This window comes from Microcebus murinus, chromosome 10 (assembly GCF_040939455.1).
Source record: "Microcebus murinus isolate Inina chromosome 10, M.murinus_Inina_mat1.0, whole genome shotgun sequence".
Lineage (NCBI taxonomy): Eukaryota > Metazoa > Chordata > Mammalia > Primates > Cheirogaleidae > Microcebus > Microcebus murinus.
Window position 1 is genome coordinate 10154755 of NC_134113.1, and position 27632 is coordinate 10182386.

A 27632-nucleotide genomic window follows, 5' to 3' on the forward strand; every position below is an offset into this window, starting at 1 on the left:
CCCAGGTCTGTGCGACTCTAGTTTGTGCTGCCCCCTCTCTGCATGCGAAGGAGCTGGGTGGGCTCTGGTGGGCATGGGAGCCACCAAGGGCATGTCCTCCACTGTCAGGTGCAGGGCTGAGGGGCTGCAGGCAGTGACAAGGCCTGGGACAGTGACGGCCATGGGCATGTTCCACTACAGAAGCTGGCAGAGAGGACAGGTAGCTCTCGCCCAATAGGGTGGGCAATGCCCCGTGTGGGCAGACGGGAGGGTGGAGGCTCCCCCAGGGCCAGGGGTCCTTGAGGAGCGGTGACCTGGGAGAGTGGTCCATCCACGCCTGCCCAGTGGCCCGGGGCTCTGAGGGGTAAATAATTGAAGGGCAGGTCACACGAACCCGCCCGCGTCACAGGATGCCTTCCCTGCCGGGGTCTGGTTACGCCCCAGATCACATTCTGACATCCCCAGCTGGTGAATAATTAAGCTGCCACCTCCTCCAAGGCAGGCCTCCGTCTCCAGATCCACCTGCAGCCTCCTCGCTGCCTGCCGAGCAGTGGACACCTGCAGGGACCGACGCGCAGTGCTTCCAGCCCAGCCATCGCCACCAGCTCCAGCCTCCTGTCCAGACCGGCTGCAGCCACCCATGGCCCCCGAGATGGACCAGTTCTACAGGTCCACCATGGCTATCTACAAGGTGAGCGCGGCAGCCTGGGCCCAGGGCTGGAGCGCCTCCTCCCGCGGCACAGAGGCCGGGCCCCAGGTGTTCTGGGAAGGGAGGCCCCGAGCCAGGCTGGGCTGAGCAATGGGCATGGGGGTGGGGATGCCCGGAGGGGCCAGCCACCCTTGCAGCAGGAACCCCGACTTCCAAACGCTGGGCAAGGCAGGGTGGGGCCCAGGACCTAGGTGCTGAGAGGTGAGAGTCTAGGTAAGGAGCTGGCTGCTTGACCTGGCAGTGGGGACTCTTCTCATTTTTGAGCCCTCACTCAGACGTCCTCCTTCACCTTCAGAGAGGTTGCTGCAATCTCCTGAGACATTTACTGAGCACCTGCTGTATGCAGAGCCTTTTCACATGGAAGCCTCACATCACCCCCCTGTGAAGTAGAAAATAATCACCCTGTTTGATAGCTGAGAAAAGAGACCAAGGTTAAACAGCTCATTCGAAGTCATGAAGGGAGGAAGAGGTGCTGCTGGGGTTTGGATCAAGACCCAAGTCAAAGTCCAAGTCCAGGGCTCTACCACCCAGGGAGCTCTCCACCTGGCCACAGCCTGGCGTGGCCCATGGTGATCCAGCCACAGCCTGGCTCCCAGGAGTGCTCTTCTTTGATGAGGGCTAGATCTGCCCTTCCCCTGAGGTGACTGTCGGCAGCCCCGTGTGTCTAGCCCAGCGAGGCCTGGACACGGGGCAGGGCTGAGTGGTGCCCAGCGGGGCCCAAGGCAGGTGGACAGGCTTCAGCCACTTGGAGGAGAACCTTTGAGGTGCACCATCTCAGGAGGAACTGGGGTCCCTCCAAGGCAGGTGTGTGAGCAGGAGCTGGCTGCAAGGGGACCCTGGCTTGGAACAGGTCCCCAAGAGATAGGCTCTGCAGCAGAGAACCAGGATTCTGGGTGACTCCAGGTTTCTAGGTGGGCTCCCCAGAGTCTGGAGGCTTTTCACTGGGGCTGGGGTGCCCTGCCTCCCAGGCCAGGCAGCTTGACTGTGTGTATTGTGCCTTCTCCTGTCCCCATGCCTCCCCTCCCTGCCCTGGCCCCGGGCTCCAGAGCATCATGGAGCAGTTCAACCCCGCCCTGGAGAACCTGGTGTACCTGGGCAACAACTACCTGCGGGCCTTCCATGGTGAGTTCCCTAGGCCATGGGGCACCCAGCCTCTGGGCCTCTGCCACCCCCCACCCACCAGGCCCCTCCATGCAGTCGCCGGTGTCCCCCAACCTGTATTCCCTGCACCCCACACTGCAGCCATTCACCAGACCCTCCGCTCATCCTCAACCATATGCCCCCCTACCCACCACCCTCACCCTCACACCTTTGTGGCTAGAGACCTTACACACACCCCCACCTTCCTGTGCCCACCCATCCCAGTTCACACCCCCAAGCCCAACCACTTCCCCTTCAGGTGCCCCAGACACTTCTGAGACACAGTGCCCTGCAAGGCCCACGCCTCCCCCAGCACCCACCCCCGGAGGCACACACATTTCTAGGTGTCACCTCGATGCCACCCGCTGAGCCTACCCCCATCCCCAGTCCTACCTCTGCACCCCCAGCCTCACCCCAACTGGCCACCCATCCACCCACCCTGCAGCCGCCCCTTACCACTTCTCAGTCCCCGTGCAAACCCCTTCGGCCGCCACTGTGGCTGCCCATACTTCCAGCAACACGCCCTCCGCCAGTGCTGTCACCCCCAGGGCTGGGGGCTTCCCATCCCCTGCCTCTTAGGACTTCGGGAATCAAAGCCTGCCCTCCCCATGCCCTCATCCGGAGCCTCACAGCACACCTGCCACCCTGCTCATGGGCACACAGATGCCCGCACCCACCCACGACGGGCACGCCGAGGTCCCACTCACCACAAGGCCCTGGGCTGGGTGCAGCTGTCGCACAAAGGGAACCCCTACCGCGGCCTTCCCTGACCCCTGCTCTCCTCTGGCCCATGCCTCAGTTCCACACACCTCCCAGGGTGCCCCCCCCATGTTCCCCAGGAGTGAAAGGAGGAGTCTCTGGGAGGATGGGGGCTGGAGCTGTCCCTTGTCACCCTGCAGCTCTGTCCGAGGCAGCCGAGATATACTTCAGTGCCATCCAGAAGATCGGGGAGCAGGCCCTGCAGAGTTCCACCTCACAGATTCTGGGTGAGGCTGCCCCTGCACTGCACCCTCTTCTTAGCCCGGGGGCCTCCTCCTAGCCTGCCCTGGCCTTCCCTCCACACGGAGCCGGTCTGTGCCTGTCTGTGGGCTCCAGAGAGGGTTCCTTGTGCACATTTGCCTCCCAGGATGTCCCCTCCCCTGACACAGGCCTTGCAGCCCAGGGCCCAGAGCCCAGCCTCTCCTCTGAGCCCAGCCCGCTCCCTGCCACTCCCCGCAGGGCTGCTCCAGGGCTGGGACAGCATGCCTCAGTCCCTGAGAGCCACGTGGGAAATCTGGGACTTTGGTCCCAGATCCAGCCTCGGGCAGGCCCTCTGTTGGCTTCTGGCAGGAAGAGAGAGGGCAGGGCAGGCCCCCCAAGCTAAAGCCACAGCTCGACTCCTGTCTGTTTCTCCAGGTGAGATCTTGGTGCAGATGTCAGACACCCAGCGACACTTGAACTCTGACCTGGAGGTGATAGTGAGTATCTGACCCCAGTGCCTGGCCAGGTCACTTGAGGAAAGCAGGCTGCATGCCAAGGAGAGCAGGGCCCAACCTCCCAGGTTCCCTTCCCAGCCAGGACTTCCCAGCCCCCAGATGGCCCTGTGACATGATGACAGTCTGCCTTTCTAACACCTGCCAGGGCCTGGCTCTGCTGGGCACAGCTGCCTGCAATAGCTTGTTCAAGCTTCTGGCACCCCAAGGAAGCTGGTGGCATTTCCACCTCCATTTTACAGGGGAGGAAACTGAGTCTCAGAGACATAGCCATCACCTAAGACCCCAGAGTAAGTGGAGGAACATCGGGTCCCAGGGCGCTGTCCCCTCCCTCCTCCTCCAGCCTCCCAAGGAGCAGCCACAGGGATCTGACCAGGTCACTCCCATGAGGAAGACCCTTCCACGGCCCCGCTGCCCACAGAGCTAAACACAGGCTCCTCCTCACGGGGTCTGCAGATCCAGCAGCCCCTCTCTGACACACTCAGCCCAGCCCACCCACACGGAAGGGCTGGCGCTCGCCAGGGTCCTCACCGACATGCTGCTGTCCTGCTGTGCTCTCAGCCTAGACCCTCGCAGTCCAGCATGGTTGTCCCTCCTCTGTGAAGCCTCCCTGACGCCTGGGCAGGTTCAGTCACTCCTCCCTCTGGACTCCAGCAGTGCTGTCTCTTTGCTTAGCACGCAGCGGTTCTGTGACCTGAGCATCTGGGGTGAAAGCCCAGCTTCGCCAGTTACTTGCTTTGTGACCTGGGACTCTGTGCCTCAGTTTACCTATCTGAGAAATGGAGTCAATCATAATAACTGCTTTGTAGGATTCTGGAGAGGATGAAGTGAATTAATAAGTGTAAACTGTTTACCTTGGCACCCGGAAGCCCCCCAGTACATTAGCCATGATAACTGCAAGTAGATGGTACCTTGCCTGCCTCTGTCGCTCCAGACCAGGAGCTCTTCAAGAGCTGGGATGTGGTCTGCTTTTCTCTGTGGCTTCAGGGCCTGGCACAGGCCTGGCACTGAGCAGGGCTTCAGAGACTATGGAGGGACGAAGGAGTTTTGAAGACAGAGTGGAGCTTAGCCAGATGGGGAGGAGAGAGGGCATTTGTGCGGCGACAGGCTGAGCAAGGACATGAGCACGAGGCAGGCAGAGGTGAGCCAGAGAGTGGGTGTGGGGCAGAGTGGGGGCAGTGGGGGCGCTGGTGGTGAGGAGACTTAGAAGGTTCAGGAGGAAATTTCAACTAATTGTGACAGTCCGTGGTTCTCAAATGTGTGGGGTGGAACGCCTGGAAGTCAGAGTGCTCTTTGGGGATCACTGTAAAATATCGATCGGTTTGATGCAGGGAACAATCTCACTAGCAGAAGATGTGCATGACACCTACACACATGGCACTTATAGCGCTGAGCCCCTGCCACCCCCTGGGGCTTGAGCATGGAGGTATGGAGCCCTCGGCTTCCTGTTTGTGTTCAGTGGTCTCCTCCAAGCCACTTGTGGCACACCTGGGCTGGGGAGGGACAAGTGTCACCCAGGCCCTCTCTGTAAGCAGAGCTGCCCTTTCCAGGCACCGGCGTCTTGGCTGTGACAACTGGGCAGGTCCGTGGCCAGAGCAGTACTGGGTAGAACAGCGCCAGAGGCTGCCTCCGCCTGGGGCTCATGTGTTCAATCAGCTGCCACGTGCCAGGCACTGCTGTAGGCACCGGGACACGGCAGACAGAAAGCTCTGCCAGACCACACCCGCGATGGAGACGCGACCATATAATATATGTAACACGTTAGATGCACACTATGCTATGGGGGGAAGAAGCGCAGGATAGGACGTGTTTGGGGTTGAAGGAAACCATCCCCAGGAAGGCGATGTGGAGAGAGGCCTGGGAGACGAGGGGCTAGCCCGGGCACCTGTGGGGGAAGAGCGTCCCAGGCGGGGGGAACAGCCAGGGAAAGGTGGGGACACTGCAGAGGGGGACAAGGGGGACGTGGCCTGTCAGGTCGCTGGCCCTTCCTCTCTGCAAAAGCGACGGCGTTAGAGGGTTTTGAGCAAAGGGGTGACAGAATCTGACTTAGTTTTTTAAAAATCTTTTTTGTTGTAAATGAAAACACAGATCCTAGAAAACTCAGTGAACAAGTTAGAGCTTAATGAATCATTACAAGGCAGACCAGCCTGGAAACTGCCACCCAGGCCAAGAAGTCCGCCAGCCTCCCCAGAAGCCCTCCAGCTGCCACCAAAAACCACAGCCCCTGCCCCCACCCGAAGTGGCCACTGGTCTGAGCTGACTTTTCCTTGTGTTCCTTCACAGTTACCGCCCGACCATACAGCTGGAGACGCTAAGATTTGGTTTTGCTCTTTAAAATACATATATGTGTGTGTGTATATACATATATATGTCTTTGAGTCTCTCTTAATCTACTGGTTCCCCTGCATCTGGTTCTTTTCCTTACACTTTGTCAATTGAGACCCCGGGCCATCTGAGCTGGCTCTCCCACGGTCTGGAGGTCACTGGTGGTGCAGCCCTGGTGCAAGTCAGCTGCTTCCACTGTCCTCTGGGTCCAGAGCCTTGATGGGACTCCAGTTCCACCGCGCGGGCAGGAACAGGGGGTGCTGGGTTCTTCCGTCCGGAGGCGTCGCTGTGTGTAGACCGGGAGTCACACTGCTGTTCTGAGGCCTCTCGGGAGCGGGGTTCTCTGGGATGCCGCCCGTACCCGCTGTTGTCACCCACTGGCACTTTGCATCCGGGGTAGGCAGGAGAAAAGCAGAATTCATCCCCTTGACGAATCAGGTTCCACGGTGGTGAATTTGCTCCCTGTCATCCTCTGCAGGTGGGGTGACCAAATAACTTCATTTTTTACTAGCACCATTATGTAGCATGTTTTTATTATCAGTATCTTAGATATAAACCTATCTGATGTGTTTCGATGCTTTGCCATTATTATCTTTGTGAAGCTGAAAATGTCATCTTTGGCCAGTGGAAGATCTTCAGTCCATCTCCTGACTCCTTTGACACGCCCCTAGTGTTTTTGGCAGCTTCCTTGCTGTCTGGCATGACAAGGTGACCCAGCCGCTTCTGCTGCCGTTGCTGCTGGAGGCGTGGACTGAGCCGTTTCTTCACGGAGCCCTGTTTTACATTCTGTTTTTAGGGACAAGTGGCATTTCACGACTGTGATCTGGGTGCTCCTTGCTGCTGGGTTGGTCTTTGTTTCTAGGCTTTCTTAGTGGCCGGCGCTACACATACACACACGTGTATACATCCATACGTGTGTATACATGCATATGCAGTACTATAACATAGATATATATATTTAAAGATAAAATACGCCATAAGCTCATCCTGACGCTCCCAGTTCAGTTCCAGTGCTGTAGGCATTTCACTTGACCTCTCTGTATTACACTAACATCTCCTCAGTTCCAGGTCAGGAATCCTGCTTCTCAAGGACAGGGGGAATAAAAGAATTAGAATATCCCACGATTACCAATTGGCTTTCTCTCACATTACATGCACAACAGACTCAGAATGATGACACCAATTCTACCACTGCCAATTTGGTCTCTGAAAGCATAGAAGTGTGTTTTGGGTATCTGTCCCCTTCTGCCCCCAGTTGTACTGTGTCCACACTGTCCAAGCATACGGCCATCACACACTGTGACTGCTCCTTTTTAACCCTCTTTTATCTTAGTTCTACAAGGAACTACGCATTGACCAATCTTTGTGTCAATGACTGTCCAGTCATCTTGGTTTTATCTGAAGCTTGTTATCTAACAGCTCCCACTGGAAGGCTCCTGTCAGCAGCGTTCTCTGGTTCTTGCAGGTTCCTGACAGTTTGTCTAGTCTCTTTAAGCTTGAAAGTCAGCTTTGCTGTGTCTAAAACCCTTGAATTTTTCTTTCTCTCTCTCTCCTTTCCTCCCTTCCTTTCTTTCTTTTCTGTGAGTATCTTAAGTGCCTTTCTTCTGATATAAAATATTGAACATTGCTGATGAAAAGTCTAATTATCTATTTTTTTCTATTGTTAAGTCACATACTCTTTTTGCCTAGATGCCCGGATTTTTCTTTCCATTTTTCTCAAATCTGGTAATTTTTCTAGAATATGGTCAGTCTGGGATGATATTCTCAGGTATGTGACGTACTCTTTCAATATGTAGTTTCAAATCTTTTTTTCAATTTCAAGAAAGTTGTCCTGAATTACAGTTTTTGGAATTTTTTGGTTCCCTTTCTTTGCATCTCTTCTTCAGGGACTCCTGTTATCTGTATGTTAGGTCTTCATAGCCTAGCTTCAATATTTGTCTCTTCCTCTTGGATATTTTACTTTTTTCTTCATTTCTCTTTTTTTTCCACTCCAGATATTCTGATTTAATATCTGGAAGTAGGATGGAGCCCATAATAGGGACCTATCATGAATATAGATCTATGTCTATATCTGTAGCTATTGGCTTATTTAGATATAAGTCACATACTATAAAATTCGCCCTTTTAAGCTGTACAATTCAGAGGTTCTTAGTATATTCAAGAGTTTTGCAACCTTCCCCACTATCTAATTTTAGAACATTTCATTACCACCCCGAAACTCATGCCCCATTTCTTCATTTCTTTTTTATTTAAAATTTTTTCCTCCCTTTTCTTTTATATTTCTCTTAGGGCATTATTTGTGCAGTTCATTCACTCTTACATCTGTTATAATTTGGCCTTTATTACTGAACTTATGTTTTTCTTTTTAAATTTCTAATTTTTTCCTCAGTTCTGTCACCTCATTTCTGAATCTTTGTAATTCTCATCCACATTGTTTTTCCTCGCCTTGTGTCATCCTCTTACTGTCTCATAGTTCCCTATTCACCAAGAGGTGACAGTGTCCTTCTGTTTTTCAGGCCGGCCTTCCTGGTGTGCTTCCATCGTCCGTGGGAGTGTCACTGTGTTTCATATTGTCTTTTTTCTCATAATAACTTTCTATTGGATTCTGCTTCAGAGGTTTTCTGTTGCTCACTTTTACGGGAAAGTACTTTTCTCTAAAATTTTGGAAGGAGGCATAGTCAGCAGAGCTTTTCTGACTTCACGAGATCTCCTCCAGCTGTTCTGTAGTTTCCCAAAGATACGGTAGCTTCCTTTCACAATCCTGTCTGTGATTCCCAGTTCTGTTCCTTCCTCTGCTTTTGCCGGACTTTCTCTTTCCTTTGTGTCTGTCGTCCGAGTTCTTGATTTTGATTCTGCTGAGAGCATTTTCTTCTCCACGTGGGCCCCGCCGGTCCTGGGCTGGAGCCCGGCTGGTCAGTTTCAGGGAGTGCCTCACGGCTCCTCTGTGCAGCCTCCAACTCACCCTCTGGACTCGGAGTCCCTTTGGAGTTTCAGCTGCTGTCCTCACACCGGCTGCCTGCCAGCCAAGCCTCCTGGGCCTGAGCTGGCTCTGTCGGGGTCCCCTGTGCTCCGCCCCTCGACTCCCAGCCACCTCCCACGGTTCCTCCGCATGGACACCGGTCACACGGACCTCACAGCTGGCACTGATTTGTGTTTGGGAGGTCGTGAGGATGTGCCGTCCCGTCGTTTCATCGTGAACGTTGTCTTGAGTTTCTGATTTTGCTTTCTAGTTTCCCCTTCAGTTTTTATGAGATGAAGGAAGGTTTAAAAACTACACGTTGTTGCCACCATTATCTCAGAATCTGATTGTTCTCTATTGAAGTAAAATTTATATACCAAAAAACACCCAGTTCTTAAGTGTTAAGTTTGATGGATTTTGACAGTTGTATATGCTGTAGCCACCATGTCAACAGGACTCAGAACATCTCCGTCAGCCCAGCAAGTCCCTGTGTCCTTGTTGTCATCAGTCTCACCCACCAGGGGCAACACTTTCTGGCTTCCATGTCTAGAGATTAATTTTGCCTGTTATAGCACTTCAGATGAGTGGAATGTACACTATGTATTCTTTCACTCAGCATAAGGCCTGTGAGATTAATTCATATTGTTGCTTGTGTAAATACTTTGTTCTGTTTTGCTGCTTGGTATTCCATTGTATGAATCTACTGCAATTTGTTTATCCATTTTTCCGCTGACAGTCAGGCGGGTTGTTTCCAAGCTATTATGGAGCCAGCATGAATAAGGCTGCTGTGAACATTCTTGTACAAGTCTTTCTGTGTATGTTCTCATTTCTGTCAGATAAATATCTGGGAGTGGAATTTGTGGGTCACAAGGTTGACATATGTTTAGCTTTGTAAGAAGCTGCCGGAGAGTTCTCCAAGGTTCTTGTGCCATGCTGCATCCCCACCAGCAATGGATGAAAATTGCTGTCACTGTCCATCCTTGTAACATTTTTGTCGTTAGTCTTTTTCATTCCAGTCATTTGGTGGGTATGGAATGGTGTTTCACTGGGGCTTTGTTTGGATATCCCTGATGACTAATGACTTTTAATGGGCTTGCTGGACATCTGGATGTCTTCTTCTATGTGGTGTTTGTTTAGTCTTTTACTCATTTTTATTGGGGTATACTTATTATTGACTTATAGGATTTCTTTATACAGTCAAGATATGAGTGCTTTGTGAGATATGTATGGTGGATATTTTTTCCCTGTCTGTAGCTTGTATATTCATTTTCTTAACAGTGTCTGTCTTTGATGAGCAGAAATTTTAAATTTTTATGAAGCCCAATTTAGCAAATTTTGTGAATGGCTCATGCTTGTGTCCTATCCAGGAAATCTTTGCCTACCCCATGGCAAAGATATTCTCCTAAGTTTTCTTCTAGAAACTCTATATTCTGGGCTTTACATTCATTTCTGTGATCCATCTCATATATTTATAATTTTGTGAATGAAGTGAGATGGAGTCCGCATTCATTTTTTCCTGTATGAATGTTCAGTTGTTCCAACACCATCTTAAAAAGGCTTTCCTTTACCCATTGAAGTGACTTGATGTCTTGGTCAAAAATTGATTTGTCAGATATATGTGGGTCTATTTCTGGATTCCCTACTCTGTTTTGTTGGTATATTTGTCTGTCCTTACACCAATGTCACACTGTATTACTTACAGTGGCTTTATAGTAAATACTGAAATCAAGAAGTCTAAGAACTTTGTCTTTTTCAAAATGGTTTTGCCTATTCAAGATCCTCTGCATTTTCATATAAATTATAGAATTAATAAGCTTGTCAGTTTATTCAAGAAAGCCTGCTGGGATTTTGAGAGGGATTGCATTAATCCGTAAATCATGGTCATCTTAACAATATTGACTCTTCAGATCCATGAATGTGGTGTATCGCTCCATTTATTTTTCTTGGTAATGTTTTGTCATTTTCAGCATAGCAATCTTGCACATCTTTTGATAGATTTATTCCTAGGTATGTGATGTTTTGGAAGGCATTGTAAATGCCATTGGCAATTGTTCATGGCTTGACAGAGTAAGATGATGCAGACACGTGTACTGAGAACAGATTTCCACGCCAAAGGGCCCAGGGCAGAGCAGGCAGGAAGGCCAGTGAGGAGGTGGCCGCAATAGCATGGGGGCGGGACGGTTGGGCTTGGGGAAGGGCAGCAGTGCGGCGGGTGGTGTTGAGGAGAGATCAGACGGAGGGAAAAGCCAACAGGATTGTCTGAGGGATTGATGTCAGGAAAGAGGTCAAGGATGTGCCAAGGTTGTGGCGTGACCAGCTGGAAAAGTGGAGATGCCATTAGCTGAGGTGCTTTTTGGAAAACCAGCCAGAGATGTGGACTAGTTGGTTGTATGTATGAGGCCCGAGTTTGTGGGCAAGGTCGTGGCTGGGAACGCACCTGGCGTTGCCAGAGTGCGGCCTGGATGCGCTCACAAGGCTGTGGATGGAGGAGGAAAGAGGCCCGAGGTCTGAGCCCTGGGGTCACCGTCCTCAACCTCGGGGGATCAGGGAGAAGAGAAGGAGCAGCTGGGGAGGAGGGGCCGAGCTGGAGGTGAGGGCAGGAGGCGTTTCAAGGAGGAGAGAGCGGCCCACCCAGTCGAATGACGCTGACAGCACAAGTCAGAGTCCCCAGAATTGACCATGGGATGCAGCAGTGTGGAGGCCTGGTGGTGATTTCCACAAAACATTCTTGTGGGTGCGGTGGAGCAATGGCCTGACTGGCGGGGTTCGAGAGGAAGGGGAGGAGGAATGGGGCCACCGAGAGAGGCAGTTCTTTCAAGGGGTTTCCTGCCCAGGTGGCAAAAGGACTTCTTGAGAGCTGCTGGGACGGCTGTCCGTGGAGCTTACAGCGTGTGGTCCCACGCGGGGTCCGCTCTCAGCTTGCTGTGCTGGTGCGCGGGGGAGCTCACAGGACCCTCAGTGGAGCGTGTGCCGCGGGCGGGGTGGAGAGGGCGGTCTCTGCTGTGCTGGGGATTCCTCAGAAGCCACCTGCTACTCACAGACCGTCCTCTGGTCCCCCCATAGCAAGAGCTCAAAGTTTGCTTCAAGCATCAACCTCTTGATAGACCCATTTCCTCAGGCGCTTGACCAAGACTTCCCATTAGCCCAGTGATGCCTGGGCCACCTGTCGGGGGCATCCTGGCCTGTGTCCCCTGCTGCTCTGTCAATCACAGCCAAGCTGCGACCGCAGGAAGACTCACAGTGTGGCCATCCTGCTCACGTGCGCATTTCCATGGCGCACCTCTTCCCGAGCAATTGGAAGCGAAAGCAACAATATCACATGACTTGGAAGTCAGCTTGTCCCTAAGTGGTTTTTCCTCGGCAAGAGGAGAGAGACAATTAGCAGGAAAGGAAAGAGCCCAGCTTGTCTGCAGTGCTGACAGCGAGAGGCCTTAGGCTGTATTTTAGGGACATTTTACAAGAGCTCCTGCAGCCAGGCCTCCTGGGGAAACCCTCGCAGTCTCCCTGGGCTCCCAGGGCAGGTGGTCCACGTCCTGTGCCACTGCCGTGACAGCCCCTGGCTCAGCCTCCGCTTCCTCCTGTGTGCCCTTGTCCCTGCAGGCCAGCCCTGCTGTGACTGAGGCGTTCTCTGCACGTCCATTCTGTCGGTTCTGTGCATTTAAAATATTTTCTGTAGCCTTCAGTGTGGTTCAAGGCAATCTCTCCGGTCCCGTTCACAGTCTTTATTAGTGCTTTGCTTACAGACTTGCCTGGGTTTTGAGGGTCTGCCCCACCCCGTATCTCCCACAAGCCCTGTTGTTTATATCGGGCCATTTTGTAGGAAGTGGAATACTTCAGGAACACGTGGATCGTGTTTGAGCAGAAATCTTGGGCTGTCTCTTTACAAGTGGGGTCTCTTTACAAAGTTTCTGGGGGCAGCATTGTGAGGGTCACCCCAGTGCAGGGTTGGGAGGCTTCTTTCTGTTGGATCCAGCAGAAAGCAGCCCCCCATTGGGTAGAAACATCTACCTGCTGTTTCTGTGATTGTGCATATTTCTATCTGATGTTTCTGGAATTGTGCATACCTGCATGGTACCTCCTGCCTGGCACTGACACCCCTGCCCCCCACACACTGGCCGCTACTGCTCAGGGTTTCAGGGTGTAGATAGTACCAACGAGGCACCCCGCAGCTCCCTCGCAGACCAGTGCTTGCCAAGATTTTGGAAATAATCATGGAAGAAAGACTTAAACTTTAGAAATTTTATAATGTACTGATTTTTTTCTGCATACTGGGAGGAGATTACCAGCATTCCTTTTCTGAGCAAGCCCCTAGCCCCACGGGACTGAGGTCTTGCAGCTTACTGTGGGGACCCTGGAGCAGAGGAAGGCTCCCCTATAGGCAAGGGTGTGTAGACACACAGGCCAAGCAGAGGTGGGAGGGCCCCAGGGGTGTCTGAGGGTGGGGGAAGCTCCTCTCCCTTTCTGTGCAGCCTGAGCCCAAAGGCAGATGGTGCAGCTGGAGGGAATTAGGCCCGACTCCCCAGCAACCTGAAAGCTGATGGAGGGGTCATGGGGGACCAGGGAACTGCTCAGGCTCTCAGAATTAAAGCTCATCGGGTTCTTAGACAACATTTGCTCAAGTCTTTCCTGTTACACATGCAGCATCTGGAGCCCAGAGAGGGATAGCAACTTTTCCAAAGTCACAAAGCAAACGGGAGGCAGAACCAGAACTAGGACGGGGCTCTTCTGAGCCCAAGCCTGGCAGCCTTCCCTGTCCTCTCCAGGTGGTCAGATTCCCACTGGCCATGGGAACCTGCCACCTCCCACGCCTGTCTAAGGTCCCAACAGCTCTGTGTGTTTCTGGGCCCTGCCCTGCCCGTGGTGCTGAGGATACAGAGGTGGGCCGGACTGGGTTCATGCCCACAGCGGCTCCAAGGGGCTGGGAACGGGGGTCCAGCAATAAATTCTATCATACGGCTGGAGGAATAAACAACAAACAACTGTGTGCACATTCCAGAACCAAAATGAGGGAGCGATGGATTTTGCCTGGGGATGGGGGGGTCAGGAAGGCCTCCCAGCAGAGGTGGCAGGGAAGCTGCCATTGGAAGATTGGTAGGAAATTCCAGGCAGAGAGAAGGACAGTGACATAATCAAAGCACAGACTTAGACTCAAAATAAGAACCAGAACTTCACACATTTATCCAGGGTGTGTCTGGAGCGGGGACTGCACTAAGTGTTTTGTGTGTTTAACCATTTGAAGGATCAGCTGCTCCAACCAGCTGCTCTCATTGTCCCCGTTTCTCTGACAAGGGGCCGGTGCTGGCATGTGGGAGTGCAATGGGCACGGTATTGTAGTGGAAAGGGCAAGAAGACACCCTGATCATGCCCACCCTGCATTCCACACAGGTGCAGAAATTCCACGGAGACCTGCTGCAGCACATGGAGAAGAACACCAAGCTGGACATGCAGTTCATCAAGGTGAGTCTGGCCTCCCCACCTTAGCCCCTAGCCAGGCATGGGCAGGATCAGCTCTCCCCATTTGACAGATGGGCAAACAGAGGCCAGTGCTGAGCAGTAACTGGCTGCAGGTTATGCATGTTCCCAGCTAAGTCCTCCATCCCCGTCCAGAGCTCTGACCCCTGGAGTGGGTGTCCTGAACTCTCTGATGTGGGGGGATTCTCCCTCCCACTCCCGCCTACCCCAGGACAGCCGCCAGCACTACGAGATCGAGTACCACCACCGAGCCGCCAACCTAGAGAAGTGCATGTCTGAGTTGTGGCGCATGGAGCGCAAGAGGGACAAGAACGCTCGGGAGATGAAGGTACAGGGCTGGGGCCCGGGTGGGGGGTGCCGTGTGTCTCAGGACAGGACTGGGCTCTGGGGAACCCCAAATTCCCCCTGAGATCCCCCACCCAGCATCAGCCCAGCTGGGGAGCACAGCTGGGGAGGCCAGCCAGGCCCTGGCTGGGTGGCTGTTGCTAGCCTTCAGGGCCACCCCTGCACCGCTCCTTGCTCTGTGGCTTCCCAGCCTTCCCCAGGGTCCCCAGCCTCTCCTACAGCACCACCTGCCCCTACTTCACTGAGACTGAGCCTATCAGTCCTGCTGCTCCTGAGCATGGTGGCAAAGGTGCCATCACCAGCCGCCCCGCCCCCCCCCTCCCCCCTGCCAGGCAGAGCGATCACACCCGGCCAAGGTCAGTCCCTCCCCTTGGGACTAGGTCCCCATGCTGCCCTCTGTCTCCCAAACCCAAACCCGTGGATTCCCCCTCTAGCTCCTTTCCTTTAAGTAAGCTCCTGTCTCCTTCTTCAGAACCTTCCCTCCCAAGCAGGGGTATTAGTCTACTCATTCGTCTTCTCACTAAACCGGCCTCCTTGGGCCCCACCTCCGTGCTCAGGCCTGTGCTGGGTGCTGGGGACAGACAGAGCGATGGCTCAGACACCAGCCCTGCCTGTGAGAAGCGCCGGGCCAGGGGGACGCAGGGCCCAGGCTCGCAAGGATGCAGTGCCCGTGGGGGGCAGGCTCAGGAGCTGGGACAGGCGGTGCTCAGGGCAGGCTCTGGGAGGAGGCGGGCTGGCACCCGTGGGGTGGGATGAGGCCCCTGCCAGAGCCCCGTTTCCCGGCAGGAGAGTGTGAACCGGCTGCACGCGCAGATGCAGGCCTTCGTGTCCGAGAGCCAGCGCGCGGCGGAGCTGGAGGAGAAGCGGCGCTATCGCTTCCTGGCTGAGAAGCACCTGCTGCTTTCCAACACCTTCCTGCAGTTCTTCGGCCGGGTGAGCTGGGGCTGGGGGCGGCGAGCTGCGCCCTTCCTGAGCTGGCTGTTCACAGGACTTCCCCCTCCTCCCATTTCCCTTCCTTCCTTTCGCTCTGTAGAAATTTATTTTATTTCACTCTCTCCATCCATTTCTTTGTTTATTTTTGTTTGTATAACTGCATATACTCATTCATTTATGATTTTGTTCATTTTTGCATTTTGCATGCCTTCACTAATTTATGCATTCATTCATTCATGTATGGACCATTTTTTATTCCTGCATGTATATTGTCGCCATTCACAAATTCAGTAATTGATAGGTTTATTCAGTTATTGTCTATTAATTTTATCATATTACTTAAATCCTCCATACTCTTGTTCTGTTCTGTTTGCGAGACCAGTCAGATGCTCTTGTTCCTCATTGGATTTCTAACGGGTTTTGCTCTCTGAATTTAGCTGCCATTTTGTTTGGTGCTTTGGGGTTTATGACTATTATACCTTCTGTGTAAATGTTGTCATTTCTGTACCTAATGTGTCTTTTAATCAAGTTCCATGCTTTTAATTCCACTTTGTCTGATATTAATATAGCTCTTCCTACTTTCTCTTCACTTTGCTTATCTCCATATGTTAAGTATGTTTTTTGTTACTAACATATAGCTAAGTTTTAGGTTTTCACCAGTCTGACAGTCTATGTCTTCTACTAGAGGAGGAATCCAGCACTTTCCCATTTAACATAACACACCTGGGATTTATTCCTTCTAGATGACTTGAGCTAGCTGCCTTTACATTGTCATTTCCTCTTTTTCTCCCATTCTCATTCTTGTCAGTTTGGTTGAGTTGCTATACATTCCTCCTTTCCCTCATTAATTTGGAAATTCTCCTTTCTCTCCACTTGTGGTAACCTTACTTTGTGACCCTCATAATGACATACATATCCATCTATTAACTTTTCAAAAACATGCCACTCCACCTGGCTACACACACACAGTGCTCAGTCTGTTGCTCCCCAGCCCATAGGATGAGACCTTGAGAAGTATTTTCCTGCCCTCCCTGCTGGTCTAGATGAGGCCTTTGCAAAGCTTCTGCGCCTCCCTCATCCTCTGATCCCCCACCTCTTGGTTTTGTCAGTAGTTCCAGACCCTCACTCGTCCTCTCTTCGCAGCATGGCCCTTGTCCCTCAAGCATCTTTACTTAGGTGACGTATGTTACCACTGCCCAGTGCACCGCCACCCTCTGCTACCAGCTCGCCACGCGCGTGATCAGAGACACTGCCCACCTGTTTCACTCCGTTTCCTCTCCCGCTGCCTTGGTGTGTCTGTGTCCGTGGATCTGTGTGGTCAGAGAACTTTCACGAGCAGCTGCTGCAGGTCAGCTGTCCGCATCCTTGCGTGTCTGCGGATGGCTGGCTTTCACCCCGCCTGGCGACTGGTATCGTGGCAGGTTGAAGGGGCCCAGAGCCACAGGCCTTTGCTCTAGTGGCCCATGGTGATCTCCCCGCGTGCTAGCGCCCTGTGCTGTGGATGTGGCGTCTGGCGCTGGTGTGTGTCCTTTCCCTCGTAAGTAACTGGCTCTTTCTCCATGGCTGCTTGGAGATTCTCTTTGTACCCCTGGGACCCAGGAAGTTGCCCAGGTGCCACCTTGGTGAGTGCCCCGGTCACTGCTCTTCAGGCCGGAGGCTCAAGTCTTTCTTCCTCTGTTTCTTTCATTATTACCCCTCGGCCATCTTTCCTTTTCCTCCTTCTGGAACTCCTGTCACGGAGCCTCCACATCTATGCTCTCCTCCCCTCCACGCCCGCGTTCCTGCTCCACATCTGAGATGTTTCTGCCCTTTGACCCGTCAGGCCACTGATGCTGTCCCCAACAAGTCCATGGGCTCTTTTGGTTCTTCTGTTCCATTTTCAATCTTAAAATCACGCTCTGTCTGATTACAAAGGTCTTTGTTATGCAGCAAGGGCTCCTGTCAAGTCCTCGGCAAGCTCGTGACCTCTGTCTCCCAGCTGCTGGTGGCCTGCGGGCTCTAGTCTCAGGACACTGGACTTCTTAGGTGCCTTGTTTCTTTCCTTTGCCCCCCACGGCCTCTCAGTCTGGGTCTCGTTGAGCTGCAAGGGCCTCAGGCAGCGGCGCTGGCAAACGTGGGGGTGGGGAATGGAGCAGTCTCTCCGCCAGGGGCTGCCCTGTCTAACTGTCCAGGGCCAGTCCTCCACAGTGGCAAAGGAGGACCCGACGGTGTCCCCGAGCCCCGTTATAGGCACCAGCTCTCATTCCGTCAGAGGGGTAGGAGTTAGCTTAGCTTAGGAGTTAACTTGCCCGTGTGGAAAACTGCTGTGGCGGGGCTGCTAGGGAGGGTGACGCAGGTTGTGTGCTGCACAAGGGTGCCAGGTTGAGAGTAGGGACTGTGCTCTGCTCTCCAAGCTGAACACCGGTGCAGACTGTGTTTGCCTACAGAAAGGAGCACTTTTTCTTTGTACAAAGAGGTCATCCCCTCACTAAATGTGTGCCCACTAGGCTCTGTCCACTCAGAGGGGACATTTGTCCCTAAATTGCAGAGAGGAATCCCATGGACTAGCAGCAGCCCAAGCCTATGGGTTCTTGGAGCTCAGGAAAGCCAGCAGCCCCTCCCAGGCCACACTTACAAGGGACACTCGATGCTGCCCTACCAGATGTCTCTGCAGGCTGCACTGCTCAGGTCCCCAAGTCCTGGTCCTTGCTGGCCTCTCTGTTGCAGGTCCTCAGACCCTGGCCAGGCCAGCCGTGGTCAAGGTTCTATCCTGCTCTGCTCTGTAACGGCCCAGCAGGGGCCAAAGCCTCACAGTCGCCCTCCTGGCACGTGGACCTGTCCTCCTGCATGACCTGAGCTAGCGGTTGACCCCTCAGGCGAAGGGGACGATGGCATCTATAGGAGGAGAGGCCAGGGACATGGAGACACCGTCCTCCCTTCCATTCCCTCACAAATTGATAACTTTGACCCTGCATTTGTCACTCATTCACTTATTGAACAAATATGTTTTAAGGCCAGGTGCCGTGCCAGGCCTTGCCACGTTTCGTGTCTGAGCGTGGGTCCCTGGCCTACCCACCAGCCCCTCCCCTCCCCCAGCCTCATTGCATTTTCCATCACTTTCTATTTCTTCATACTCTGGTGTGGTTTCCCAACCTCCCTGTACCCTGGTTGCAAATTCTAGCAAGTGATTTCATGTTTTGGGGCTTCATTTCTTATCTGGCGAGGAGGGAAATAAGTCCCACCTCCCAAGGTCGAGACCGCAATGGAGCCTGGCATGTTACCGAGCCAGGTGACATTGGGGTCTGCCTCTGCCCTCTGCCCCCCAGAGATGAAAACAAAGCCACCATTCAAGAGCCTGCCTGCCTCATCAGCTGCCCCAGCAGCCTCCCTGGCTCAGCCTTCTCACCCCTGCCGGGCCCTCCCCCGGTCCCTGCATCTGAACCCAAGGACCCTCTGGCGCTGAGCAGAGGTGGAGGACAGGGCTGGGCACAGCGACTGATCTCGGCTGAGGCTGACATCTGCCCCCTGTCACCACCACACCCAGCCCAGTCCCAGCCTTCTCATCCCCTACTCTGCCCCCCAAAATGATCTTCCAGAGAAAAGCAGCTTCTTTTTAAAAAAAATAATTTTATTGAGAGATAAATACCATACCATTCATCCGTTTAAAGTGTACAATTCCATGACTTGTAGTATATTCACAGTTGTGCATCCTTCACTGCAATCAAGCTTAGAATATTTTTATTCCTCTGCCCCCCCCCAAACCAGTACCCCTTAGCTGTCCCTCCCCAACCCTCCTATCCCCACCCTAGGTGACCACCACTCTACTTTCTGTCTCAGTAGGTTTGCTCTTTCTGGGCATTTCACATACATGGATCACAAGATGTGATCTTTTATGACTAGCTTCCTTTCTATTGCCAAATAATATTGCATTGTCTGGCTAAACCACATTTTACTTGCCCATTCATGAGCTGGTGGGCACCTGGGCAGTTTCCACTTTTTGGCTGTTATGAACAATGCTGTCCTGAACATCCACATGCAAGTTTTGATGCTTTCATTTCTCTTGGGGATATAGGAGTGGACTTGCTGGGCCATGTGGTAACTCTGTGTGTAACCATTGGAGGACTCTTCTCTCAAGTGGCTGTACTATTTGACATGTCCACCAGCAGTTTATGAGAGTTCCAGTTTTTCCACATCTCACTAATACCTTTTTGATTATAGCCATCCCAGCGGGCATGAAGTGGTATCTCATTGTGGTGTTGATGTGCATTTCCCTGATGGCTAGTGATTTTGGACATCTTTTCACGTGCTGGCTGCCTATCTATATATCTTCTTTGGAAGTAAACGCCTATGTCCTGAACAATAACCCCCCAACATTAAGAGCTGACCCTCCCCTTGACTGCGTCACGTGGGTGATTGCCCCTCAGGAAGGAGGTGAGGGTGGAACAGTCAGATGTCCCCTCTGCTTGGGGAACAGGTAGCATGTTGTCCCACCCAGCTGGACTTTAGAACATCCAAGATCCAACTCCTAAGATAGCTAAGCATAAATATTTGCTTGTTACTATATTTATAAGAAGATTGCATAGTTACAACAAGATAAAGAACTGTTAGTGCCTGGGCACAGTAAGGTGTCTTTCTCATTCATCTTCAATAATCAAGTCCAAGTCCAGTCTATAATATGCCTTCCTACCTCCCCCTTAGTTTCTCTGGGTTTACTGCACTTGTGCAAGTATATCTCCAGGATAAATTCCTAGAAATGGAATTGGTGAGTCCAAGAACATGGGCATTGATTGTACCAGTTTGCACTTGCATCAGCAGTGTATGAGATTCTGTGTTTCCACACTCCTTGACAACAGTGTGCGAGCAAACTTTTTGATCTTGGCTAATCAGAGAGGTAAAAATAGTATCTGAGTGTAGTTTTACCCCATACTTATCCTATAAGTGAGATTGACATCTTTTCATGTTTTAAAGCCATTTGATTTTCTTCATATCAGTATCTTTCCCTCCATTTTCTTACTAATTTGTAGGAGCTCTTTATATGAGTTGCAAATATTTTTGCCAGTTTGGCATTTATTGTTTGACTTTGTTATAGTAGATTTAGCCATGGGAAAAACTATTTTTATTTAGTCAAGTTTATGAGTCTTTTCTTTTAGAGTTTATGGATCTTGTGTCATCCTTAGAATAGCTTTTCCATTTCATGAATATTTTTAAAATTCTCCCATGATCTCCCCTATGGTTTTGAAACCCTGTCCAGTGTTTCTTCCCACCCACTGGCCAAACCGCCTGGGGCAGGGCGGAGGGCAGCCAGGGAAGTTGAGTGCCGCCCAGGCTGGGACGCGGTGCTGTGGTCGTTACTCCCAGAACCATCTGACACCCTGGCAGGTGCTCGCCACTGGATGTTCTCAAATTGGACACAAATCCCTTTACAAAAGTGATACGCAGAACCTAATGCTCTCCCTTTACTTACTGCCTCCGAAACAAGTGCACAAAGGCCTTTGGGGTTTTGTCTTTGTGCTACTTTGCTAATTAATTTCTGCAAGGAAACAAAGGGAGTGTCCAGTTAGTGACCGCTGGATTAGTTGCTCCCATCATGTGAGGCTCTGCGCCTTTCTGTAATTGCCACCCGAGATGGCTGCAAGGGTTTCAGCAGCCAGGCCAGGTTCGAGGGAGAAATCACTGAAAAGTGTAGTCAGAGGAGGCTTCAAAGACAGACGAATACAAGCCACTTCCCTGCTTACTGGAGCCAGTCACTTAACGTAACTTCTCTGAGTCTCAGCATCTTCTGTAAAATGGCAGTAATGATTGCACCTACTGCCCAGGGCAGATGGTGCAGATAAAGCATTTACCATGAGCCTGGCACAGAGTAAATGCTCAATAAAGGGAAGCTCTTCTCATTCCTAAGGTGACAGTCCTGAGCCAGGCCTTGGGCGAGGGGATGTCTGAAAAGAAAAGGGAGAGACCTTTACAGCTGAGGAACACGGTGTTTTGATTGTGCATGGGATTTAATGTATAGAGGCCACCAAGTGGCAATACAGACACATCAGTGGCATTAAAAGAGGTTTTATTACTCACAGTCCCCAAGGAAGGGATGTGCCATGCCAAGGCAGGGCCACGTGGGGAAATAGCAGGGCTAGTGAAGAGGCAGCCCGAGCTAGGGAGAGTACGGCCCAGGACCATTGCTGGGGTTTCCATGGGAAGGACAGGGTAGGTGAGCTTGAGCAAGTGTAGAATCGGATAGTTTGGATAGTTTCAGCAGGCTCTGGGCTGTAGACATGGTTTCCAGTTATCTGGTACCTGGTCCTGGGGTGATGTAGGGCAGGGGAATAAGGCTTGGTGTGCGAGAGTTATTAATAGACAGAGGAGGCTGGAGATACGGGCTTTGGGTCAGTTGGTTTGCACACAAACAGTGTGCTCTGTAGCGAGCTGTTTACTCTCCCTGGGAGGGGCAGTCTCTCCAGGATTAGCAAGTCCCCAGGATGTCAGAGCATCATGCAATACAGGAAATAAAAAAGATGATTCATACACACAGCAGGTTGAACATTTAAAGCTCCCCTGCCCCCACTGCAAGCTGGTATGGACCGTGTGCTCAGCCGCTGGATTCCCTGTCCTTGAAAGTATTGGAGCAGAGGTAGATGCTTGTGTGTTGGGGATACCAGAAAGGACATGCTTGTGTAGACTATAGGGATGAAGTGGAAAATTGTATTTGAAAGGCCTCTTTTAGAAAATCACTCAAACTGGCTTAAACAGAAAAGGTATTATTACTTAGTTAATGGGGAAGCTGAAGGGTTTCAGATATAGCTGGATCCAGGAGCACGAATGTCATCAGAAAATTGCCACCAGTATGTTGCTTAGTTTTATTTAGTTGGCTTCACTCTACATATTTAGCAAACCCCATGAAGTGAAGGCATGTATTTTCCAGGGTGTTACAAGGTCAGTAATGGCACTGGGTTCTTTGGTCACAGTTTTTGGCTGAGCCCATCACTGCAGCCAGGAGGATGGGGGACTTGAGTGGCCAGGCCTGGGTTCCACCCCTTTAGCTGTGCAGTGTGGACAGCCCCGCCCAAAGCACACAGACTGAGAGGGGCTCAGGGGAAGCCCCTCAAGGAAAACTGAGGGGTCTTTACAAAAGTGGTGGCGGGCGGGGTCTGAGGGTGAGCTGCCCCAAAGCGACACCACAGCAGCCTTTTGGCACCTTCCGACTTTCTGCCCGAGTCCTCAGGTCGAGGGTGCCATTTCCGAGTCCCCAGGATTGGGGGCCGCTCGGCGTGGCTGACCCTGCGCCCCCCCCCAGGCGCGGGGGATGCTGCAGAGCCGCGTGGTGCTGTGGAAGGAGCAGGCGGAGGCCAGCCGCAGCCCGTCGCGCGCGCACTCCCCGGGCCTGCTGGGCCCCGTGCTGGGGCCGCCCTACCCGTCGGGCCGCCTGACGCCCACCCGCCTGGACATGGTGAGGCCCTGGGCGCCCCCGCCGCCATTCGCGCCCCCGCCGCCCCCCGCGGGGCCCTGGGGCCTGAGGGTCCCCGCCTGGAGCCTCCTTCCCCCCAGGCTCCCGCTCTACGCTGCGCCCCCCGGCCCGCCCTTCCGCCTCGGCGCGGCCTCGGCGCCCCCGTGGTGGCTGGGCCGGCGGCCCCTGAACCCCTACGCCGACGCCTGGGACTGGGAGTGGGGGCTGGTCTAGGCGCGGCCCCCGCCCTGCCCGCCCCACCCTCCCCTGCCCGTCTCCCCTCGCAGCCCCAGCGGCCTCTGGGAGAGTTCAGCTCCCCGCGCAGCCGGCACGGCTCCGGCTCCTACGGCCCCGAGCCCAACGACACGAGGGCCGCGTCTCAGCTGGAGCCAGACCGCCGGTCCCTGCCCCGGACGCCGTCGGCCAGTGAGTGCCCGGAGCCCCGGAGCGCGGAGAGCCGGGCGGGGAGGAGGGTCTGGGCGGGGCTGCAGCTGGAGGGAGCGAGGGCAGACGCGAGGGAGAACTTCCCGCCCTGCAGCCTCGCTCTACGCCAGCGGCACCCAGTGCTCGCGCTCCAACTCCTTCGGCGAGCGCCCGGGCGGCGGCGGCGGCGGCGGGGGCGCCAGGAGGGTCCGCGCCCTGGTCTCCCACTCGGAGGGCGCCAACCACACGCTGCTGCGCTTCTCGGCGGGGGACATCGTGGAGGTGCTAGTGCCCGAGGCCCAGAACGGCTGGCTCTACGGCAAGCTGGAGGGCTCGTCCACGTGAGTGGGAGCCTCGGGGTGCAGGGTGGGTGGGAGGGAGCCCAGGGGCCTGGGCTCTAGCGGGCTGAAGCCTCCCTCGCCTCCCCCAAGGCCCCAGACGACTCTCCTCTCCTCCCACTGCCCTCACTCTGCCTCAGTTTCCTCATCCCTTCCCTGGGGGTGGGAAGAGCATCCTCACCAAGTTCAGGGTGGGCGGTGAGAGATGGTAGAGGAGGGGGATGGGCAGGTTCACCTAAAAGAGTGGAACATTAGGGCGGAAACACCTTGACTGAGCACGTGCTGTGCATCAGGAGCTCTGACGGAGGCTGGGGCTGCGTAGATGAAGGACAGGTGGACAGGTGGATGAGGGTGGGTGTGTGGCTAGGTGGCAGTGAATGCCAGGCTGAAATGTGCTCACCTCTTTGCAGTCATGCACTGTGGAAATCCTTAAAGAACCCGAACCAATTTGTTTTGACACCCTGCATGGAGGGGGAGATGGAGAAGTCCATACACTGTGGCCCCAGAAAGCCTGGAGGACAGCAGGGCTGGCGGCCAGAGAGGGGCCACGCAGGGACCACTGTCCTACAGGAGAAGGGGGGGCAGACAGGGAGTTGGGAACTGGCTGCAGCCAGGCAGCGCCCCCCACAGGGCTTCCTGGACGGGAGAGCCAGAGCCCCAGGGAGGAGGGGGTGTGCCTGCTCCCATGAGTGCTCTAGGGGGAAGGAGTGACTGAGGCAGGAAGAGGGGCATGACAGAAGGATGCGCAGGCGGGGTGGGTCTGCGGCTGAGTGGACGGAGGCCACATGGATGAGGGATGAGTGTGGTAGGAGGGTGCATGTTTGTATGAGTGGACGGACAGGTGGGTGCGTAGATGGGGCACTGACTGGGTGATTAGGGGCATGGGAGGATTGCACATGTGGGGTGCAGACTGATGGGTGATTGCAGAGGTGAGAGGGGTGATGGGTGGATTAGTGGAGACACAGGGCATGGGTGGCCCCTGGGTAGCTGCCCATGTGGGTTACAGATGGCTGAGTGGAGGCATGGGTGATGCATGGAGGGGCTGATAGGTGCAAAGCTCCGTGGCTGGGCAGGTGACCACATGGACCAGGAATGGAAGGGGGTCAGTGGGGAGACACCGAAGACAGGGACACCACCCACCCCTGGAATGCTTGCCTTGCAGGCCCCCATCAGACGACAGGTGTGTGGCAACCTTCCTGGGGGCCTAATGACAAACCTCCTAGACCAGTGCTGTCACATCACATCCCTGGGAACACCATTATTCGTTCTGTGACTCATAGGTTAGGAAAAATGGCACATTTTATCATGAGTCTGCACCTTAGGGTGAAACAGAAGCCAACATACTGAATGGCTCTGTTCCGCCAGTTTGAGATGAAATAGCTTCCATTACCTAGAGATGAGGGTGCTGCTGATTGGGTTACTTGGGGTATAAGGCAGCTCCTTGGAGAACAAGGTACCTTCCCAGGTGTTCTGAAAGAATCCATGGGCTCTGTGGAGTCTGGAAAGATTCAAGAGCCACACAGTTTCTTTCCCTCCCCACACCCGGGCTCTGAAGTCATGAGCCCCCAGCCTGGGCAGAATCCAAGATCAGGCATGGACTGCTACGGAGCAGGGGTGCAGGCTCGGAGCTCTGGGTGCAGATCATCTGGGACCAGCCTGGGGTAGAGGGGGTGAGGCAGAAAGAGTGCTGGATTTGAAGTCAGGCACCCCGGGCTTGGGTGCCCTTCCTCTGGGCTCCTGCCGTTGTCTGTGGTCCCCCCGGCCCTTTGTCGAATCCCTTAGCGCACTGCCTTGTAATCCTCAGTTGTGGGTCTGTCTCCCCCAGGCTGGGAGCTTCTGGGGAGGAGGGACCGTGCCCCACTCTGTGTGCCAGCCCCCGGCGGTGCCCAGTGAGCAGGAATGAAGCCGGTCACTGTGTCCTTGCTTTCCTTCTCAGACCTGTTTCCCCCACTCCAAGCTGCCCCCTCCCCTGGTGGCCATGGGGCTGGATGGGTGAGTTAGGGTCAGACTCTTTAAGGCCTTGAATGCCGGAAAAGACCTCCTTCATGGGACTGACCAAGTTACTATCCACACAGCTCTGGGTCAAGGCTGGGCACACAGCAGTACAAGTGACGTCTGACCTGCTTGGGATTGTTTGTGGTCATTGTTGATCACCGGGCCTTGCTTAAAGGACTCTCTGCTTCTGCCCCACAGGGGCGGCTGGTTCCCCGAGGCCTATGTGAAGCCTTTGGAGGAGGTGGCCGTGAACCCCGTGGTCCCCTTGAGCCCCATGACCTCCATGAACCCCGGGAACGAGCTACCTTCCAGGTACCTGAGCAATCAGGCGTGGGGCAGAGCTGGGGACCCCAGTGGGGGGTGTCCCTGCCCACCAAGGGAGGCATCTGTGAGGTACAGTCTTGAATGGGCCCAGCCCCCTCCAGCCCCTGGAGACTCCCCGGGCGCCCCCATCTCTCTACCCGGCCGGCCATTGAGTCCATCCCTCTGCCTTGTCTCAGGACTTCCTCGAGCCATGGCCTCCTTTCACCCGGGTGCAAGGAGTAGGCTGGAGGATGCCCAGGGGCCCAGCAGGCGGGCTCGGGTGCAACAGGGCCCCCTGCCCTCTGACCGCCTTTCTCCGGACTCAGGTCCTACCCACTCCGGGGCAGCCACAGCCTTGATGACCTCCTGGACCGGCCGGGCAACTCCACAGCGTCCTCAGAGTACTGGGATGGCCAGTCTCGCTCCCGCGCCCCCAGCCGGGTGCCAAGTCACGCCCCCAGCCCTGTACCTACCCCCTTGCCCGGCAGCCGCCGAAGCAGCATGGGCAGCATGGGGGCGGCTAGTGATGTCAAGGTGAGCCCCAGCCGGTCCTCACCCCCAGGGCGTCCAGTGGCAGGGGGGCAGCAGACCAGGAACCCCCTGTTCTCCCCCTGTGTCTGGCAGGGGACCCTCCCACCAGCCTGTCTGCCCCTCTGTGCAGAGAGGGATGGGTGGGGTCTGAGCCTGGGGTAGAGGGTGGGGGGAAAGCTTTCGCCTCAGGGTCTGTGGCCCGGGTGTCTATAGGGGGGGCACTGGCAAGGGCTTCTCCTCCCCCCTTCCTGGGGCCCATGGGCAGGGGTACCTCCCCATAGGTTCGCCCACTCTCATCCTGGGGGGTTAGCCCTAGGTGGCACTCGGGCCCAGAGGTTTCTCAGCTCTGAGGCCCCACAGCATTCTGGGCTTCAGCATGCCAGGGTCTTGTTCCCTGGGAGCTTGGCATGGCAGGGCCCTCTGGTCCCCGAAGGGAGGGGTTCGCCTGCCCCTCTCTCCAGCAAACCGGCCCTTCCCCACCCCCACTGCAGAAACTTATGTCTTGGGAGCAGCACCCGCCAGAGCTCTTCCCGCGGTGAGTCCTCACACCGGGGTCGGAAGAGCCCATTGCCGGGGGGGGGGGGGGGGGGGGGGGGGGGGGGGGGGGGGGGGCTGGGGCAGGAGGCAGGACATGGACACCTGGTTCAGTTGCCCAGCAGCCCTCCCGGGCCCTCATTCATTCCAGCCTCTCTCCCTACAGGGGCACGAATCCCTTTGCCACCGTAAAGCTACGTCCCACCGTCACCAACGACCGCTCAGCGCCCCTCATCCGCTGAGGCGCCTTCCTCCATCAGGGGTCCGAGGTGTACCCCGCACATGTGCCCGGGGCTGTGCAGAGGTGGTGGCGGCGGCAGCAGCAGCAGCGGATCTAAGAAGTGGCACCCTGAGACCGGGAGTGGCTGCCCTTCCCCAAACCGCAGCCCCAGCCCAAGCAGCTCCGTGGGTGCCGGCCTGGGGTCTGGGCCTTCAGAGTAAAGCAGGTGGAACTGGGGAACAATTTCTTCCCCTCCAGGGGCCCCAGGACTCTCCCTAGGGGGCCTACCTTTTGTCCCAACCTCTTTCCCGCTTCTCTGCCTCAGAGGAGAGGAACTCCTCGTACCACCCTCCTGCCCCAAACAGGCCCCGGTTAACTTTTGTAAAGGATGAGAAATAAAGGAAGTGGACACGGCATCAGAAACTGTGGTGTCTGATCTGGAGGACGGGAGGGGGCTGGGGATGGAGACCCCTGGAGGATGGAGCCCAGGGGGTCGTTGTCTGGGAGGCCCATCTCACTGTCAGCCCCTTATTTTGA

General features: G+C 54.5%; 1 protein-coding gene across 2 annotated transcripts; it reads left to right on the forward strand.

Moving 5' to 3' along the window:
• Positions 1 to 485: 485 nt before the first annotated feature.
• BAIAP2L2 (BAR/IMD domain containing adaptor protein 2 like 2) lies at positions 486 to 27527 on the forward strand. 2 transcript variants are annotated; one of them, XM_012741897.2, is made up of 14 exons: positions 486 to 670; positions 1735 to 1810; positions 2728 to 2814; positions 3224 to 3285; positions 13970 to 14041; positions 14268 to 14384; positions 15188 to 15334; positions 22602 to 22754; positions 23039 to 23177; positions 23290 to 23515; positions 25706 to 25819; positions 26137 to 26344; positions 26833 to 26876; positions 27042 to 27527. In XM_012741897.2, exons 1-14 carry the CDS (start codon positions 620 to 622, stop codon positions 27115 to 27117), a joined length of 1572 nt encoding a protein of 523 aa, XP_012597351.1. In that variant the 5' UTR covers positions 486 to 619; the 3' UTR covers positions 27118 to 27527. The 2 variants fall into 2 exon arrangements, with proteins under 2 accessions (XP_012597351.1, XP_075863108.1); XM_076006993.1 differs by lacking the exon at positions 2728 to 2814 and having other exon boundaries at positions 487 to 670.
• Positions 27528 to 27632: the final 105 nt, after the last annotated feature.

Bases quoted from the DNA above. Each gene is read 5' to 3' on its own strand.
- BAIAP2L2 (XM_012741897.2), top strand. From the start codon at position 620: ATGGCCCCCGAGATGGACCAGTTCTACAGGTCCACCATGGCTATCTAC. The intron at 1,811-2,727 runs GTGAGTTCCCTA...GTCACCCTGCAG, and splicing joins CTACCTGCGGGCCTTCCATG to CTCTGTCCGAGGCAGCCGAG. The intron at 2,815-3,223 runs GTGAGGCTGCCC...CTGTTTCTCCAG, and splicing joins TTCCACCTCACAGATTCTGG to GTGAGATCTTGGTGCAGATG.